This window comes from Myodes glareolus, chromosome 6, assembly GCF_982192425.1.
Source record: "Myodes glareolus chromosome 6, mMyoGla1.1, whole genome shotgun sequence".
Taxonomy (NCBI): Eukaryota; Metazoa; Chordata; class Mammalia; order Rodentia; family Cricetidae; genus Myodes; species Myodes glareolus.
The window spans coordinates 45,075,230-45,094,541 of record NC_142031.1 but is presented as its reverse complement, the minus strand read 5'-3'; the positions used below and the strand labels follow the sequence as shown (position 1 = coordinate 45,094,541).

Genomic DNA, 19,312 nt, shown 5'->3' with positions numbered 1-19,312 from the left:
TTGGGTTTAGGCTCCACAACTTTGTATTTTAATTGGTTGTGGATTTTGTTATTATTTCCCTCTGGTGAAAGTAGAATTTTTCTTGAAGCAGTATGTGTACCACAGGCAATTAAGGAATTCTCAGTGTGGAATAAATAGTCTTCCATAGAGAACAATACTACAATTGTTTATCCTACAAAAACTTTAGACCTGAAACATACATATAAGAATGCGGCTGTCAATGAGGGCTGACTGAGAAGCCAAGGACAATGGCACTGGGTTTTGATTCTACTGCGTGGACTGGCTTTGTGGGAGCCTGGTTTGCTTGGATTCTCACCTTCCTAGACCTGTGCAGAACAGTATACCATCTTCACACTCTCTGGCCAGATCAGCACCAGGAAACCCCTGTTGGACATAAGAACAACTTTGCTCTTTTCCCTACTTTTGCTCTGACTCTAAGGTAGAAGGACAGTCCAGGCTTCTTCCTCTGTGGGTTTGCACTAGGCACCAGTGTTTCCTTTCAAAAGAAATTGCTTTTCTGTTTAGTTTCTGATCATAATCACATAAACTGAATGAACTAATTTCTTGTTGTTAATGTTTGTGTGATCATCATGCTTACTTCAGTTGAGACAGTGGTCAGTACCTACTCTCCATTCGATTCTTTATGTACCTGGACTCTGTTTCACAGTCTGTTGTAGTGCAAACAATAGTATTAGTGGGTTGTCATCCTTAAAAAACTGAAATTCAGAATTTGAAATCCAGAGCATTTTTCTTCACTAGCTTATGAGCAGAATGCCTGACAAGCCAGGGTGGTGTGTCTGGAAAGCATTCATCTCTGACCACAAACTTGCTAGGTTACCCAAGCTATCTCTCTCTACAACAGATTTCTTTAGATGCCAATCATATAGAAGTATTTTGTCAATTGAAATTTCCTCTTTCCAGATGCCCCTATATTGTATCAAGATGACAGAAACAAACAAGATGAATAATTTTATTTCAGTGTCCTGAGTGAGGTTTAGATTTTTCTATTGATTTTATTGAGCTACGCATTTTTCTCTGCTCTTCTCCTTGTCTCTCTCCTCACCTTCAACCCTCTTCATTGGTCCCCATGCTTTCAGTTAACTCAGGAGATATGGTGTTTTACTACTTCCCATGTAGATTATATCCATGTATGTTTTTCTTAGGGTCCTAATTGTTCTCTAGGTTCTCTGGGATTGTGATTTGTAGGCTTTAGGATTTCTTTGCTTTATGTATAAAAACTACTTTCGATTGAGTCCATATGATAAATGTCTTTCTGGGTCTGACTTACCTCACTCAATATGATGTTTCCTAGCTCCATCTATTTGCCTGTAAATTTCAATATGTCATTATTTTTCTTTTCTATGCAGTACTCCATTATGTAAATACACCATATTTTTCTTCTCCATTCCATGGACGAAGGGCATTTAGATTGTTTCCAGGTTCTGGTTGTGATAAACAATGCTGCTCTGAACAGAGTTGGAGCATATGTCCTTGTACGATTAAGCATCCTTTGGATATATATGCAAAACTGGTATTGTTGAGTACTAAGGAAGATTGTTTCCTAATTTTTTTTTGTAAAATAACTAAACAGATATCCAAAGAACTTTCACCATCAATACAGGAGTGTTCCCTTTACCCGAAAACCTATCCAGCATAAGTTGTCATCAGTGTTTTTGATCTTGGCCATTCTTATGAGTGTAAGATGTAATTTCAGAGTTAAGACAAAATGGCAGCCTATGGAATAGGAAGAGATCTTCACTAACCCCACATTAGACAGATATCTGATCTCCAAAATATACAAAGAACTCAAGAAATTGGTCATCAAAAGAACAAATAACCTTATAAAAATATGGAGTACAGACCTAAACAGACAACTCTCCAGAGAGGAATCTAAAATGGCTGAATGACACTTAAGGAAATACTCAACATTTTTAGTCATCAGATAAACACAAATCAAGACAATGATTTTTATTAGACTGCAATAATAGCTATTCTGGATTTCATATTTCATTTCTAAGGAATAAATCTTTTCCTTTACATTTGTGCTTGCACGTAAGTATTGCTATTCTATCTATGGGAAAGATTTTTTTTTAAATAACATTGTGTTTTAAAATAACATTGTTGGTATCTTTTTCTTCACACATAAACATATGAGAGCCTATGTAGAACAGAGAAGTGTGTAGGACACTTCCAGATCCAGTCTGGACATATAGGCAAGAGCAAGCAACTCATCATAGGTGCTAGTTACTAAGCTCAAACTCTCTGGAAGACCATCAATCATTTTTAACTTCTGAGCCATCTATCAAGCACCATAGAGACTTTTCAACTTTAAAAATTAGGTACTTTTAAAAAACTTCTAAATGGGTCTCAGTGTTGAATAAATGTATGTAGGTTAGGGAAAGAGAAGAAAGAGAATATAGAGAGTTATAAAAAGAACTACATGGTTATAAACATAAAACAGTTTTTAAAGAAACAGAGTACAATCATAGATAAAAGGAAAAAGAAATAATAAGCCACAAAAAGATGGAAAATACACAGAGAGTCTATATTATGAATATGATTGTGTTTTATTTGAATTTTTTTATTGTGAAGGAGCTAAGTACAGAGAGATATTTCATTGTATGGGCTGCTAACCTGAACCACCCTATATATTTTAAAGGTGTCTTGATTCCAAAATTTAGGTCTAAAGATTTGTTGCTTTGGAAAAGAGATTCTGCTTTTATTTCAACAGAAGATGAGAAAGTGGGGATTAATTTCAGACTAATATGGTTTGATGGACCAAGAGTCTCTGAAAGGCCACTGTGATCACCCCCAAAAATACCTCACCCAAGAAAAAACAGGAAGAAATTTAGAAAACTACATCCATATTCCCAAATATTGTTTATAAATGTTTGTTCACATTTAAAAGTAAATATTCTGTAGAAGTTTGCATTTTTATGGTTTTTGGGTTATTGATACAAATTTAGGGTCAATTTTGTTTTATATAAGTATACACACACACACATCTTTCTGCTCTCGTTAAGGTATTGTGTTTGTGTAATTCATTTAAAAATATAATGTATAATTAAGAAATAAAGGTTAATAGAGTCATCTATAACAGTCAAACTTATAACATGTCATTAGGTTTTCTAGATCTATAGAGATATCTTTCAGTTAGATAGGTATTCTTCAAATTTTTTAGAGACATTCAGAATCTGGCATTTGAATGTTTAAAGAATTTAGTTCTTTTCATGACAGGGAGACACATCTGCTCCTGGAAGCACCAGGCTACTTTAAGAGGATTATGGGCATTAAAGAGACTCTTTATGGAGTTTGTTAGACATCTGGGCAAGAAACTGCTCTTTCCTGGGCTACTTGCTATTATGCTTTGTCACCTGGACAGCTGAAACCCATGGAGAGATGGCTGCTGGACTTATTTAAGTGCAAGACCCTCCTTTGGGGATCCAACTTCATGAAAGAGTGTTCCAGACATTCTGTAGGACACAGAAAAAAGGGACTGAAAAACTGCCAATATTGGTGGAACTGTCTTTGAAATTGTATGCTTTGTGGAAAAGGCTGCTAGATACTATGGGCCTGTAGTTGAAGACGGATGCACCAATAGAACAGAAGAACTTTGGGTGACTGTTCAGGCAATGAGATGTTTCTGTCAATTCTTGAGTTTAGGAAGTTGCTTACAATGCACTTCCTGTTTACGTAGGGAATATTATATCCTTCTGGAGTGTTTGATGGAGTTGAAGAATATATAATTATAGCTTTCTTTAGTTATGATAAAAGGTTATATATATATATATACTGTAATCCATCATATAAAAAAACTGAAAGAAAAAAACCATATGATCATTTCATTGGAAGCTGAAAAAGCATTTGACAAAATTCAACAACCCTTTATGATAAGGGTGTTGGAGAGATTGGGTTTACAAGGAACATACCTGAATATAATAAAAGCAATATATAGCAAGCCGACAGCTAACATCAAATTGAACGGAGAGAAACTCAAAGCCATTCCACTAAAATCAGGAACATGACAAGGCTGTCCACTCTCTCCATACGTCTTCAATATAGTGCTTGGAGTTCTAGCAATAGAAATAAGACAACATAAGGGGATCAAGGGGATTCGAATTTGAAAGGATGAAGTTAAACTTTCGTTATTTGCAGACGATATAATAGTGTACATAAGCGACCCCAAAAACTCTACCAAAGAACTCCTACAGTTGATAAACACCTTTAGTAATGTGGCAGGATACAAGATCAACTCCAAAAAATTGGTTGCCCTCCTATATACAAAGGACAAAGAAGCAGAGAGGGAAATCAGAGAAACATCACCTTTCATGATAGTCACAAATAGCATAAAATATCTTGGGGTTACTCTAACCAAGGAAGTGAAAGTCCTATTTGACAAGAACTTTAAGTCCTTGAAGAAAGAAATTGAGGAGGATACCAGAAAATGGAAGGACCTCCCCTGCTCTTGGATTGGGAGAATCAACATAGTAAAAATGGCAATTCTATCAAAAGCAATCTATAGATTCAATGCAATTCCCATCAAAATCCGGTCAAACTTCTTCACAGACCTTGAGAGAACAATAATCAAGTTTATATGGCAAAACAAAAAAACCCAGGATAGCCAAAACAATCTTATACAATAAAGGAACTTCTGGAGGCACTACCATCCCTGACTTCAAAATCTATTACAGAGCTACAGTGTTGAAAACAGCTTGGTATTGGCATAAGAACAGAAAAGTCGACCTATGGAATCGAATAGAAGACCCGGATATTAACCCACAAACATATGAACACCTGATTTTTGACAAGGGAGCTAAAGGCATACAATGGAAGAAGGAAAGCATCTTTAACAAATGGTGCTAGCATAACTGGATGTCAACCTGTAGAAGAATGAAAATTGATCCATATCTATCACCATGCACAAAACTCAAGTACAAATGGATTAAAGACATCAACATCAATCTGTCCACTTTGAACCTGATAGAAGAGAAAGTGGGAAGTAGTCTACAAGATATAGGCACAGGAGGCCACTTCCTAAGTAGGACCCCAGTAGCACAGACAATAAGAGAAACAATGAATAAATGGGACCTGCTGAAGCTGAGAAGCTTCTGTAAAGCAAAGGACACTGTCAGTAAGACAAAAAGGCTGCCTTCTGACTGGGAGAAGATCTTCACCAACCCCTCATCAGACAAAGGTCTGATCTCCAGAATATACAAAGAACTCAAGAAACTAGACACTAAAACTCTAATTAACCCAATTTAAAAATGGGGTACTGATCTGAACAGAGAATTCACAACAGATGAACTTCGAATGGCCAGAAGACACTTAAGGTCATGCTCCAAGAACAACTTTTAAATACATATTGTCTCCAGTTTTCACCTAAACTCAAAGTAATTGAAAAAATATTTCTGAAATAGTTTAGAAATTTGATTAATAGAGTTCAGAATTTAAGGAAAAAATCCAAAGATAGCAAAACTAAGAAAATGTTAAGCCCAGAAATGTGGTATTATTTCTTGTGACTTGTTTTCTTTTGTATAAAATAATAATTATGTTTGTGTGTATTCTACATGCACAGATAGACATATATATATATATATATATATATATATATATATATATATATATATACATAAAGAAAACCACAGGAAATATATCATATCCAAACACAATTTAAAAAAAAATATCAGAATTGTAGAATCATTATTGTGGTGTTGGTGTTTCTTTTTTTTCCAAAACTGTGCTGTGGACTATCAGTTCTTCAATAATACTGCTTGCTGACATGTTCAAGTAGCCCTTACTGACAATAATTTGATGTAAATGAATCTAAATTGTACTTCATACTGTGGTATTGAAAGTCATATGAGGGTGGCTCAATTTTTTGATACTTATAAACAGATCAGTGACTATAGGAGGTAGAAAAATACTAAGTGAAGTGCTTCAGACAGCTGTGAGTATTAACACTCATGGCTGTGAATCCAAGCCACTGCAGACGACCATGGTTAGGAAACTTCCCCTTTCTCTGACACATGTTCTCCAGCTTATGTGGCAAAACCAAGAATTCTTTTTACTATCAGCTTTTCGTAATAATATTTTACTGCCATTTAAATGCTGATGCTTAGAAGTTAATTTATTGCATTTAAATAATGTGTTATTGGAATATCCACAGAAGCTACTATGTTTCTGTATAAGTACTAGAAGGAGATACAAACAAGAATCTTCACAACTAATGTCTTTGTTCTTTGTAAAGGCAGAAAAGGTATTGATACTTTGTATTACTACAGATCAACAGGAAGGAAAATTGTTACAGTTCAGAGAGGACTGTTTAGCCACTTCTACAAAAATAAATATCTCCCTGTGGGATTTTGTAAAACTTATGTGACATCTGAGAAACAGTTTCAGTGAGTGACTCATGAGGAGGAGCAGCTGAGACAACCCATCCTCTCACTTCTGCTTCCATGGAGGTTTATGCTATGACTTGTATCACTGTGAGAGGATAATCATAACCCTGTTGACAGTAATAAGTTCCAATGTCTTCAGATTCCAGGCTACTGATGGTGAGAGAAAAATCTGTCCCAGACCCACTGCCACTGAACCTTGATGGGATCCCATCTGCCAAGCTATTTGCATAATAGATCAGTAGTTTAGGAGATTTTCCTGGTTTCTGCTGGTACCAGTGTAAATTATCGCTAATGTCCTGACTGGCCCTGCAGGTGATAGTGATCTTGTCTCCCAGAGATGCAGGTAGGGAGGATGGAGACTGGGTCATCTGGATGTCACATATGGCACCTAGGAATGGAAACATAAGAAATTCTCACAAAGTAAAATGTAATAAAAGAAGACCTCCACCAAATGCCAGTAAAAAAATAATCACTTTGTAAGTGAGGGAATCCCATTTTATTCCCTGTTACCTGGGAGTGAGAGCAGCAGGAGTCCAAGTAGCTGAACGGGGGCCTTCATGTCCATGCTGAGTTCTGATTGCAATGACAGATGCTCAGGATGTTACTGCTATATGAAGAAATCCTCAAGACTTTTCAGTGAATGCATGCAAATCAATGCAAACCAGTTAGGACTGGGCACAGCTGCAACAATTACTAATCCTAGTAACTGAACACAGCTCCTGTTTCCCCTGATGCTTGAGCTCAGATCACACATCTACAGTGCACGTATTTTAAAAAACATAAACAACATTTGGGCGTTACTTGAACATTCATACTATCATAACATTGATTTTGAATTTTATATACCAAAGACACAATGTGAGTTGTATAGAGGCATATCCTGCTGTCAGTTGACTACTGCAAAAGTGTCTGGGTGAGGGGGCTGAGATTGTGTTGATAGATAAAATCCAGGCATTGCTTCCACTTCCCCAACCTCTGTAGTTTGCCCTGTAATTCACATGGAATGTTCCCTAAAAAACTCAACAGTGTATGCTTGAAGCCTCATGGGCTTTTGCCCTTTCCTTTTAGAATGTCTATTGTTGCTTTCCACTTTAACCAATAATTAGGCAGTCAGAGTGTTGAGACTTTGTAAGTGTAGCTTCCCACATTTCCTTGGAGACACAATCTCACATAAACACCCTTATCCTCTGGCTCTTACAATATTTCTACTCTGCTTCTACGATGGTCTCTGAGGTTTGGGTGGAGGTATTGTATTGTAGATGCATCTTTGGGTTTAGGCTCCACAACTTTGTATTTTGATTGGTTGTGGATTTTGTTATTGTTTCCTTCTGGTGAAAGCAGAATTTTTCTTGAAGCAGTATATGTACCACAGGCAATTAAGGAATTCTCAATGTGGAATAAATAGTCTTCCATAGAGACTATTGTTTATTCTGCAAAAACTTCAGACCTGAAACAGATGTATAACAAATATTATGCAGGTCATGGAGATTTTGCTTATATACTTAGTAATATGTATACACATATACATTTAAATGTATATACACACATATATATGTACATGTGTGCAACAAGAATTCATGAAAAAGGGGCCATTACTTAAAAAAATAGTTATAAGGAGTTTTATGTGAGACTATAGAGGGAGGAATGGGAAGTGGGTAATAGTGTAATTTTATTGTAATGTAGCAATGAAAGAGAGACACTTACAGAAAGCAGTTAAACCCCAAAATATTCTCAGTAACCATGTTAGGCTACTGAGAAATTTAAAGTGTCAGAGACAAGTTGTCAACATTTAGACATGTGAGACTGAACTGGGTCTGCTGTCTTATCAGTACTATGTGGACAGGTATATAGTGTGCTAAGTTATCAATCAGAAAAACTTGCTCTATGTTTTGTGTACTACTCTTGGAAACTATGTAGAGATTTTTAACTCCTCTCATCTTCCAACTCTGGATTATTAAAAATATATCACAAATACTTAATTGTTCCTCACGATTTACATAATATATCCTTGCTGTCTATGTGAGCATATTTGTAATATCAGTGTAAGAAAGAATGAAATTTATGTTGGATGTTATATGTGTCAACTTATCTTATAGTTAATTTGCTCAGGAAAAGAAGAAACAGTGGGCTCTGTGACATTGATTGCTCACTGATGACAGGTATGAAAAGAAAAATTCTGTGAGTGGCAGACATGAAAATGGCCAACTTACAATACATTCTGAAACACAAGGTGTCATGTATACCTGCTAAAACTTGATCTTGAACTTTCAATCCCTAAGATGAACTTCTACTATTTAAATCTCTGAATCGTATAATTTGACTGTGCAGAACGGTATACCATCTTCACACTCTCTGGCCAGATCAGCACCAGGAGGCCCCTCTTGGACATAAGAAGAACTTTGCTCCTTTCTCTACTTTTGCTCTGACTCTAAGGTAGAAGGACAGTCCAGGCTTCTTCCTCTGTGGGTTTACACTAGGCACCAATGTTTCCTTTCAAAAGAAATTTCTTTTCTGTTTAGCTTCTGATCATAATCACATCAACTGAATGACCTAATTTCTTGTTAATGTTTGTGTGATCATCATGCTTACTCCAGTTGGGACAATGGTCAGTACCTACCCTCCATTGGATTCTTTATGTACCTGGACTCTGTTTCACTGAATGTTGTAGTAAGAACAATAGTATTAGTGGGTTGTCATCCTTCAAAAAGTGAAATACAGGATTGGAAATCCAGAACATTTTTCTTATTAACACTAGCACATGATTAGAATGCCTGCCAGGCCAGGGTGGCTTGTCTGGAAGGCATTCATCTCTGACTGCAAACTTGCTAGTTTACCCAAGCTACCTCTCTCTACCACATATTTCTCTAGATGTCAATCATATGGACGTTTTTTGTCAACTGAAGTTTCCTCTTTCCATATGCCCCTAGTTTGTATCAAAATGACAGAAACAAACAAGCCGAAGGGTTTTATTACAGTGTCCTGAGTGAGGTTAAATTTTTTTAATTGATTTTATTGAGCTACACATTTTTGTCTGCTCCTCTCCTTGCCTCCCCTCTAACCTTCAACCCTCTCCCAAGGTCCCCATGCTCCAAGTTTACTCAGGAGATACTGTGTTTTACTACATCTCATGTAGATTAGATCCATGTATGTCTCTCTTAGGGTCCTCATTGTTCTCTAGGATCTCTGCGATTGTAATTTGTAGGCTTGTTTTTTTATTTTTTGCTTTATGTTTAAAAACTACTTATGAGTGAGTACATACGATAATTGTCTTTCTGGGTCTGGGTTACCTTACTCAATATGATGTTTCCTAACTCCATCTATTTGCCTGTAAATTTCAATATGTCATTATTTTTCTCTTCTATATAGTTCTTCATGATGTAAATGTACCACAATTTATTTTCTAATCTTTGGCCAAGGAGCATTTAGCTTATTTCCAGGTTCTGGCTGTGACAAACATGCTGCTATGCACATAGTTGAGAATATGTCCTTGTGGTATGATTAAGCATCCTTTGGATATATACCCAAAAGTGGTATTGATGGGTCTTGAGGAAGGTTATTTCCTAATTTTCTGTTAAATAATCATACAGATATCCAAAGAATTTTTACCAGCTTATATTCCCACCATCAATGCAGGACTGTTCTTTTTTCCCAAATACCTATCCAGCATAAGTTATCATCAGTGTTTTTAATCCTGTCCATTCTAACAGGTGTAAGATATAATTTCAGAGTTTGGACAAACTGACAGCCTATAGAATGGGAAGAGATCTTCACTAACCTCACATTAGACAGAGGTCTGATCTCCAAAATATACAAAGAACTCAAGAAATTGGTCATCGAAAGAACAAATAACCTTATTAAAATATGGAGTTCAGACCTAAACAGAGAATTCTCAAGAGAGGACTCTGAATTGGCTGAATGACACTTAAAGAAATACTCAACATTTTTAGTCATCAGAGAAACAGAAATCAAGACAATGGTTTTTATTAGATTGCAATAACTGCTATTCTGGATTTCATATTCCATTTCTAAGGCATAACTCTTTTCCTTTACTTTTGTGTTTGCACTTAAATACTACCATTCTATCCATGGGAATGATATTTAAAAAAAAACATTGTGCTTATTTGTTGGTATCTTTTCCTTCATACATATACACATGAGAGCCTACGTAGAACAGAGAAGTGTGTACAGCACTCAGGATCTGGACATATAGGCAAGAGTGAGCAGCTCATCATAGGTGCTAGTTACTAAACTCAACTCCTCTGGAAGACCATTAAGCATTTTTAACTACTGAGCCATCTATCAAACACCAGAGAAACTTTTCAACTTAAAAAAAAGGTACTTTAAAAAAATCTCTAAATGGGTCACAGTGTTGGATAAATGTATGTAAGCTTGAGACAGATAAGAAAAAGAGAGGGAGCGTTATAAAAAGAAGTAAATGGTTATAAAAAATTAAACAAAGTCTTTAAAGAGACAGAGTACAGACAATCATAGATAAAAAGATAAAGAAATAATAAGGCACATAATGATGGAAAATACACAGAGAGTCTATGTTATGTATATGATAGTGTTTTATTTGAATTTTTTGAATGTGAAGGAGCTAAGTACAGAGAGATATTGCATGGGTTGCTAACCTAAACCACCCTATATATTTTAAATGTATCTTAATTCCAAAATTTAGGCCTAAAGATTTGTTTCTTTGGAAAAGAGATTCTGCTTTTATTTCAACAGAAGATGAGAACCTGTGGACTAATTCCAGACTAATGTGGTTTGATGGACCAAGATTCCCTGAAAGGCCACTATGAACACCCCTAAAATACTTCACCCATGAAAAAAACAGGAAGCAGTTTAGAGAACTACACCCATATTTCCAAATACTGTTTATAAATATTTGTTTACATTTAAAGGTGAATATTCTGTAGAAGTTTATATTTTTATGAATTTTGGGTTATTGATACAAATTTAGGGTCAATATTGTTATATATTATATGTATAATGAATATATATATATAAATATATATATATATATATTTCTGCTCTTCATTAAGGTGTTTTGTTTGTGTGGTTCATTTAAAATCATAATATATAATTAAGAAATAAATGTTAATAAAGAGTCACCTTTAACAGTCAAACTTGTAGTCATTTCATTAGATTTTCTAGATCTATAGAGATATATTGCAATTAAACAGGTATTCTTCAAGTCTTTTATAGACATTAATAATCTGGCATTTGAATGTTTTAAGAATTTAGTACTTTCCATGACAGTGAGACACATCTTCTCCTAGCAGCACCAGTCTACTTCAAGAGGATGATAGGCATTGAAGAGACTCTTTATAGAACTTGTTAGCTATTTGGGCAAGAAACTGCTCTAACCTGGGCTACTTGCTATTATGCTGTGTCAGCTGGACATCTGGGACCCATGGAGAGATGGCTGCTGGACTTGTTTAAGTGCAAGACCCTCCTTTGGGGATCCAACTTCATGAAAGAGTGTTCCAGACATTCTGTAGGACACAGAAAAAAGTGACTGAAAAACTGCCAATAATGGTGGAGCTGTCTTTGAAATTTTCTGCTTCTGGAAAAGTCTGTTAGATATTATGGGCCTGTAGGATGAAGACGGATGCACCAACAGAACAGAAGAACTTTGGGTGACTGTCCAGGCAGCGATATATTTCTGTCAATTCTTGAGTTTAGGAAGTTGATTACGATGCATTTCCTGTTTACTTTGGGAATGTTATATCCTTCTTGAGTGTTTGATGGAGTTGAAGAATATATAATTATACTTTTCTTTAGTTATGATAAAAGATAAAGTAGATATAAATATAAATATTGTAACTGTAATTCTTGCTTGATAACTGTTTCATTATATGTAATTTTACTATGTTAAAGCCTTCCCTTTTGTATAAACAGAAAAGGGGAAATGGTGAGGGAGGTCCTTCAGTCTTTGTGTTGTTTTTATTGGATAATAAAGAAAGAAGCTGTCTTGACCTGCGATAGGGTTAAGTAGACCTAGGCAGGGAAATAATAGGAGAAAGAAGACGGTGTCAGAGATTCCCTGCAGCCTGTGAACTGGAACTTTGTCAGTGAGTCACAACCTCATAGTGATACACATATTAATAGAAATGGGTTAATTTTTGTAATAAGAGCTAGCTAACAATACACTTAAGCTACTGGCCAAACAGTATTACAAATAATATATTTGCTGTGTATTTATTTTGGAACTGGGTGGGACAGAAACCTCCTGCAATACTCATTTACTTCGGTTCTCTCTGTGGTCACTGTCATATTACAAAAAGAAGACAAATGTCCACTGTTTTCTCTTTTTGTACACTTATCAAAGTTCAGTTCATATTGGTCTCTGCAGTGAAATTGTACCTATCACAGTTTGTCATACTGTTGGCAATGTTTTTGAGTAAAAGAGAATTTTTGGATTATTCTACTTTTCCTAGAGGTTGGATGAAAACCAAATCCAAGAATACCCCATCATCAAGTAGGCTCCATGCAAAGCCTGTTATTTTTCTACTGAGAGGTAGAAATAGAGTCTCAAAAAAATCAGAATTGTAGATCACTATTGTGGAGTTGATGTTTTGTTTTGTTTCTAAAAATGTACTATGGAATATCAGTTCTTCAGCAATGCCACTTGCAGACATGTTCAAGTAGCCCTTACTGACTAAAATTTTATATAAAAAAATTTAAATTGTAATCCATAGAGTGAGATTGAAAGTCATATGAGAGTGGTTCACTTTTTTGATACTTATAAGCAGACCAGTGGCTATAGAAGGCAGAGGAATCCTAAGTGAAATGCTGCAGACAGCTGTATTAACACCCATGACTGTGATTTCAAGACACTGCAGATGGCCATGGTTAGAAAACTTCCCCTTTCTCTAACACATGTGCTCTAGCTTACGTGACAAAACCAAGAATTCTTTTTACTATTTGCTTTTCTTAATAATATTTTACTGCCATTTAAAAGCTGCTACTTAGAAGTTAATTTATTGCATTTAAATAATGTATGATTGGAATGTCCACAGAAGCTACTACTTGTCTGTACAAGTACTAGAAGGAGTTACAACTAAGAATCTTCATAATTAATGTCTTTGTCCTTTGTAATGGCAGAAAAGGTATTTGTACTCTGTATTGCTAGAGATCAACGAGAAGGAAGATTGTTAGGGTTCAGATAGGACTGTTTAGCCTCTTCTACAAAAATAAATATCTCTGTGTGGGATTCTGTAAATATCATGTGACATCTGAGAAACCGTTTCAGTGAGTGACTCATGAAGAGGAGCAGCTGAGACAACCTATCCTCTCACTTCTGCTTCCATGGAGGTTTATGCTATGACTTGTATCACTGTGAGAGGATAATCATAACCCTGTTGACAGTAATAAGTTCCAATGTCTTCAGACTCCAGGCTGTTGATGGTGAGAGAATAATCTGTCCCAGACCCACTGCCACTGAACCTTGATGGGATCCCATCTGCCAAGCTATTTGCATAATAGATCAGTAGTTTAGGAGATTTTCCTGGTTTCTGCTGGTACCAGTGTAAATTATCGCTAATGTCCTGACTGGCCCTGCAGGTGATAGTGATCTTGTCTCCCAGAGATGCAGGTAGGGAGGATGGAGACTGGGTCATCTGGATGTCACATATGGCACCTAGGAATGGAAACATAAGAAATTCTCATATAGTTAAATGTAATAAAAAAAGACATCCACCAAATGCCAGTAAAAAATAATCACTGTCTAAGAGAGGAAATCCCATTTTATTCCCTTGTTACCTGGGAGTGAGAGCAGCAGGAGTCCAAGTAGCTGAACGGGGGTCTTCATGTCCATGCTGAATTCTGTTTGCAATGACAAGTGCTCAGGATGGTACTGCTATATGAAGAAATCCTCAAGACTTTTCAGTGAATGCATACAAATCAATGCAAACCAGTTAGGACTGGGCACAGCTGCAACAATTACTAATCCCAGTAACTGAACACAACTCCTGTTTCCCCAGATGCTCAAGGCCAGACCACACATTAACAAACAGAGAATGTATTTTAAAATATATAAATAACATTTTAGACATTACTTGAAAATTCATACTATCATAACATTGATTTTGAATTTTATATATCAAAGATATACTGTGAGTTGTAAAGAGGCATATCCTACTGTCACAAAATTTGCATCAGAAAAGGAACTCCTTTAACTCATTGATGTAGTTCTATTGGCTAGAAATAATTATGTACCCTCATTGAAGTTATTGTGTTAGTTTACTGTGATTATTTCATTACATTTAAGGATTTTTTAAATGCGGATCTTATTTTATGAATTAAAAATACTTAACAGCCTTGACCATTTTTTACTAAAGTACACAACAAGGAATACACATATAAATCTTTGATCTCAACTACATTTGTGGAGTTTTTCCTCCATCTGAAGTTTGTGGTATTTTCATTCTCAATCAGACTACATTAGTTGTACCTTTGTCTCATTTGAGATCCTCCATATTTGAACCCTCCTGTACTACTATGTCCCACAATTCCTCAGCATGAAGGATTTACTAGTGATGACAGACTTAACAATATAAAAAGTATATAGTTCTGCTGAGTATTACAAATGATATATTCACTTTTCACTATTGAGCATCAACTGGAGGCATCCTCCTGATTGAAGCAGCAACCTCTCTGTGTGCATGTGCATCTCAGTCTGCAAATAAACTAAGATGAAGAAAACTTTGCACAGCCTTATAACACAAATATCCAAACACTAAGTATCTCAAAGCTATATTTTTGTTTTGGCCATCTACCCTTTTATTCAGCAGGCAAAATAGAATATTCCTATTTCAGTAGCCTTGCCCTGGATCCAGGAAGTGCTTGGGGTCCTTTAAAAACATAACTGTGGAAGACAAGACTATGCTTGAACCAGTTGATTTTCCAGGGGTCCGGACTTGATTGATGGGTGAGAAAAAACAACTAGTCATAAAACAGTTTCTTAAAGATACATGACACACTATCTATCAGAAGAACCAAAGAGCAGACTTTTGTAGATTAATAATAATGATTTCCCTCTATTTATTCTAATTTCTACTAGGTATATCTGTGATCTTTGAAGTTGGTAAGGCAATTCTGCCTTCTAATATAATTACCCCAGTATCCAGGGGAAGCATTATTCATAAATTTTAATGAATGGTAATAGGAGGTTTTCGTGTAAATCCTATAATGAGAAAATAACTATTTTGCATGATATCTGAAATCTGAAATCTTACCAGATCAACTTTTATAATATGTGCAAATATGAAGGGACTTCCAGAAACATTTGATTTCCCTTTTCTAATGACCCTAATAATCAATTAAGTAATATATAAATTTGTTTGTGTGTTATTCCTAAGAATGTGTGTGGTCATGGTACAAAGATGAGCACAGGTGCCTTATAAAAAATTTGAAAACACTTTTTAAGAAACTCAAACAAGCCTACTGTATAATATAAATTTGTCCTTGAGATTTGTGTGACTTTCTCATGTACTCTTTAATAAAAATGCAGAAGTATTGGACTTGTGCTGTGATGGGTGTGTTCGATTGGAAGTTGTAATTAACCAGACCAACTTAAAATAAAATTCAGCTTTAATAAACAGAAAAAAAGGAAACTTAAAAAAAAAACAGGGTTCCAGTGATCCAGGAACGCAGAGGGCAAAGAGGAAGAGGCAAGAGTACCTGGATCTTTTATTTGTTTTTGTGGCCTCAGGGGGACACACCCTAAGCAGAATGTGATTGACTGAAGTTCCCCATCAGTGTTGTTTCTTAGTACTAACTTAACACATAGTCAGTTAGTTATAAAATATTCAGAGCAAAGAGAAAACCAAGGTTGAACAGAAGAAGAAGCTGTTACATAGCCCTTATCCATTACCTGGGTAGGAGATATTTTTTTCCCCTCAAGGGCATCACCATATTGGTGGCTCTATACAGTGATTTTTAAAAATCTTTTGGCTCAAAATAAGGAGAGTTAAATCTGTTCCATGCTCACTGACTATGAAATAGCCAAACAAACCAGAATCCAGGTAGTATGCCTAGGTTGTCAAAGGTTTAGTAATTGATCCCTGATTCTGCTCTCATGAAGTCACTAAATTTTTCTGATTGGACTTTCATTCAGAATTCTACCTGCACTGGTGGTGTTATTAATGATTGTTACTTTTGTTCTTTTAAAAATAATATGATGGGATGGCCCCGGGTGGCTTGCGGAGCAGCTTCTAGTCTCCAGGGTGGCAGCGCCATGCGACTGGGGGAGTCAGGCGGGCGGTTACAGCGGACGGCAGAGTAAATGGACATAAGGCTATACATAATGCTAGACATTTATTACTTAAAGAAAGGGAGACATAGACAAACATAAAGAAAACAAAGGCACACGTACCCACGACACGAAACAAACACACACACACGCGCACACACACACACGTGCGCGTGCACACGCACCCACACACGCGCACCAGAGAGAGAGAGAAGATGGCTGCAGGGGAGGTCCAAAAGTGGCTGGGGTGGGTGTAGTTAGTTCTTAAAGTGACAGCAGAAGACTAACATTCCCGGATTCTTTTTATAATAAAAAGTAGAAGGTTAGACATTATAGGTTGAAGGAATTGGGGTGGCAAATTCTCAAAACTGCTTCCAGCTGATTTGTGGGCGTCGTCTTTGGGGGGTGTGGGGGTGAGGGAGATCCGAGAGAAGTTGGGTGTTAGTTACATCCTGGCATAATTGGTCTCTGCTCCCAGCAGGACAGGTGTCTGTGGCATGGAAATGTCCCTGGTACCTGGTTAGGGTGTTGGCAGAACAGAGGACAAAGTTAAATTGAGAAAAAATTTTAGGACCAGGGAATTGAGAGGTGTGTATCTGACCTGTTTATGATGGGTTCCTTAATTTGGCTCCCTGGAACTTAAAAGAAAAACAGAAGTTTTAGACATATATATTGTATTAAGAACTCCTTGGGTTTGTAAAAACAGAAATTATAATGTAAAGTATTTTTATTTGGTGAGACAACCTGGCAAAACCTCTCAGCTATCAGACTGCCAGAGATTTTTGAGAAGGATAAGATTTTACTTGAGTTACTGATTAAAAAATGGCAGAGAACTTACTTGGTTGGCACCCAGAGCTATTCTTTGGTCCTCCATGGTCGCTGAAGACTGCATTTGACCTTTGTTGTTTAATGTAGAGCCTGCCAGGCTTTTGAAGACCCTGTGGACTAGGAAATCTTTAGGAAGACAGGTCTACCTTACTTGCGCAACTAGACTGTCGATTCCAGTGATTATATCCACATTTGGAGGTCTCCAGTTTAGGTGATAGGCAGTTTTTGCTCAATGGTCAGCGCTTGGCAGTCGAAGCAAACTGCAGATGGACGTTGGTCTTCTGTCTTCTCAGAGGAAACAGAGTGCTTGCTAGGAGCCAACCTGTCTCTTTTTGTTATGAAAAGTTTTTTAAATAATTAAACATTTAAATATCACATTTCCCAGATCTCTGAGCAGTTGAGAGCTGATTATTAGGTATAGCTGTAGTATAGAATCTGTCTGGAAGTTTGGGTTTGAGTTTGACTGTATTGACTCTTAATAAGTAAGATCCACATTTGCAAAAAGACAGACAGAAAGAAAAAAAACTGTAACATTAAGATTAGTGGCAGAACTGACAATGGTAGAAAACAGCTTAAAAGTACATACCAGTTTATGATTTTGTACTCTGAAACGAGATGAAATGAACAATCATTATACACAGAGAACAGGAATTAGGCAAAGTGCATGTTTCTGATGGGCCCTATCAGAAAGCACGTCACTATGCAAAACACCTGTAATCACAGCTAAGGAGAGGATTTCAGTGAACACTGAGAAGGGGGAGGGGAAAGGCAGGACATACATAAGAATGAGAAAGCTTGGTCGTGTAATCTGGCTCTCAGTGAATCTAGCAATAAAGTCGCCTGACCCCAATGAACATATCGGCGGCCACGTGTTGTGGCTTGAATGGAAAGACCACGGGAATTTTAAAAGCCGGGGGCCGCCTGGTTGTTATGCAGAGTCTGAATCGTGAAAAACCCGCATAAACAGACAATTTAAGGCATATTTAGGTTGGTACGACTTGCTTTCCCAGGTCAAGACCGTGAAAATCCTGCAAAAACCATGGCATCTCGAGCCTATGGGGAACGGCTCCCCGTTTAGGTGAGATGCAAATAATCGACCACCCAGGACATGTGAGTGAGCGTCCTCAATCCACATGTGGGGGGTATAGGCTGAACCGGATCAGCCAATTATGTCCGCAAGAAAGGTTGGAAGGAAGAAAAGACTGAAATAAAGAGGAAGAAGCCTGGGAACCCCAGGTTCCCAGTTGCGGGAATGGTGGGAGCTGGCCAGGCCAACTGTCCCAGTCATGGGCTTAACAGAGGACGCAAGCCATAATGGATGCCAGTGATGGGGTGTAGAAGTACCCCTCCCCAAACCCAGAAACACAGGGAGGACCAGTCAATCCTGGGTTAAAAAGGCTCAGATAAGCTGGCTGGAATGAGGAAACTTACAATTAGAAGCTGGTGCTGTTTGTAGGAAGGAGTCTAGGCAGTTGGCTGTGTTGAGGAAGGCCCTCGGTCCGATTCAATCCCGGAAGTTGGAGCTCACAGTCTCGGACATTATGTGAAGCCGGGACTGGCCCTTGGCGGGTGAATCTCTTGAGTCCCAGCACCAAATTTTGTTCTTTTAAAAATAATATGATGGGATGGCCCCGGGTGGCTTGCGGAGCAGCTTCTAGTCTCCAGGGTGGCAGCGCCATGCAGCTGGGGGAGTCAGGCTGGCTCTTATATCTGGTTTTGGAGTTACTCATCTAAATTTTTCTTCTCTTAATGTTAATTTTATGTAACCTGATGATGACTCTGACATTGCCACTGGTGTAGACATATTTTATTGACATCAAAAACCTGA

General features: G+C 37.1%; 2 gene segments (V, D, J or C); both read right to left on the bottom strand.

Annotated features, from left to right (window-relative positions):
* Nucleotides 1-6,463: 6,463 nt before the first annotated feature.
* On the bottom strand, nt 6,464-6,963 carry LOC148121785 (immunoglobulin kappa variable 1-39-like). The segment is given in 2 exon segments: nt 6,464-6,786; nt 6,909-6,963. Coding segments are annotated over 2 exon segments (378 nt in total).
* A 6,719-nt stretch (nt 6,964-13,682) lies between these two features.
* Nucleotides 13,683-14,247, bottom strand: LOC148121784 (immunoglobulin kappa variable 1-39-like). The segment is given in 2 exon segments: nt 13,683-14,043; nt 14,166-14,247. Coding segments are annotated over 2 exon segments (378 nt in total).
* Between the last annotated feature and the right edge of the window lie 5,065 nt (nt 14,248-19,312).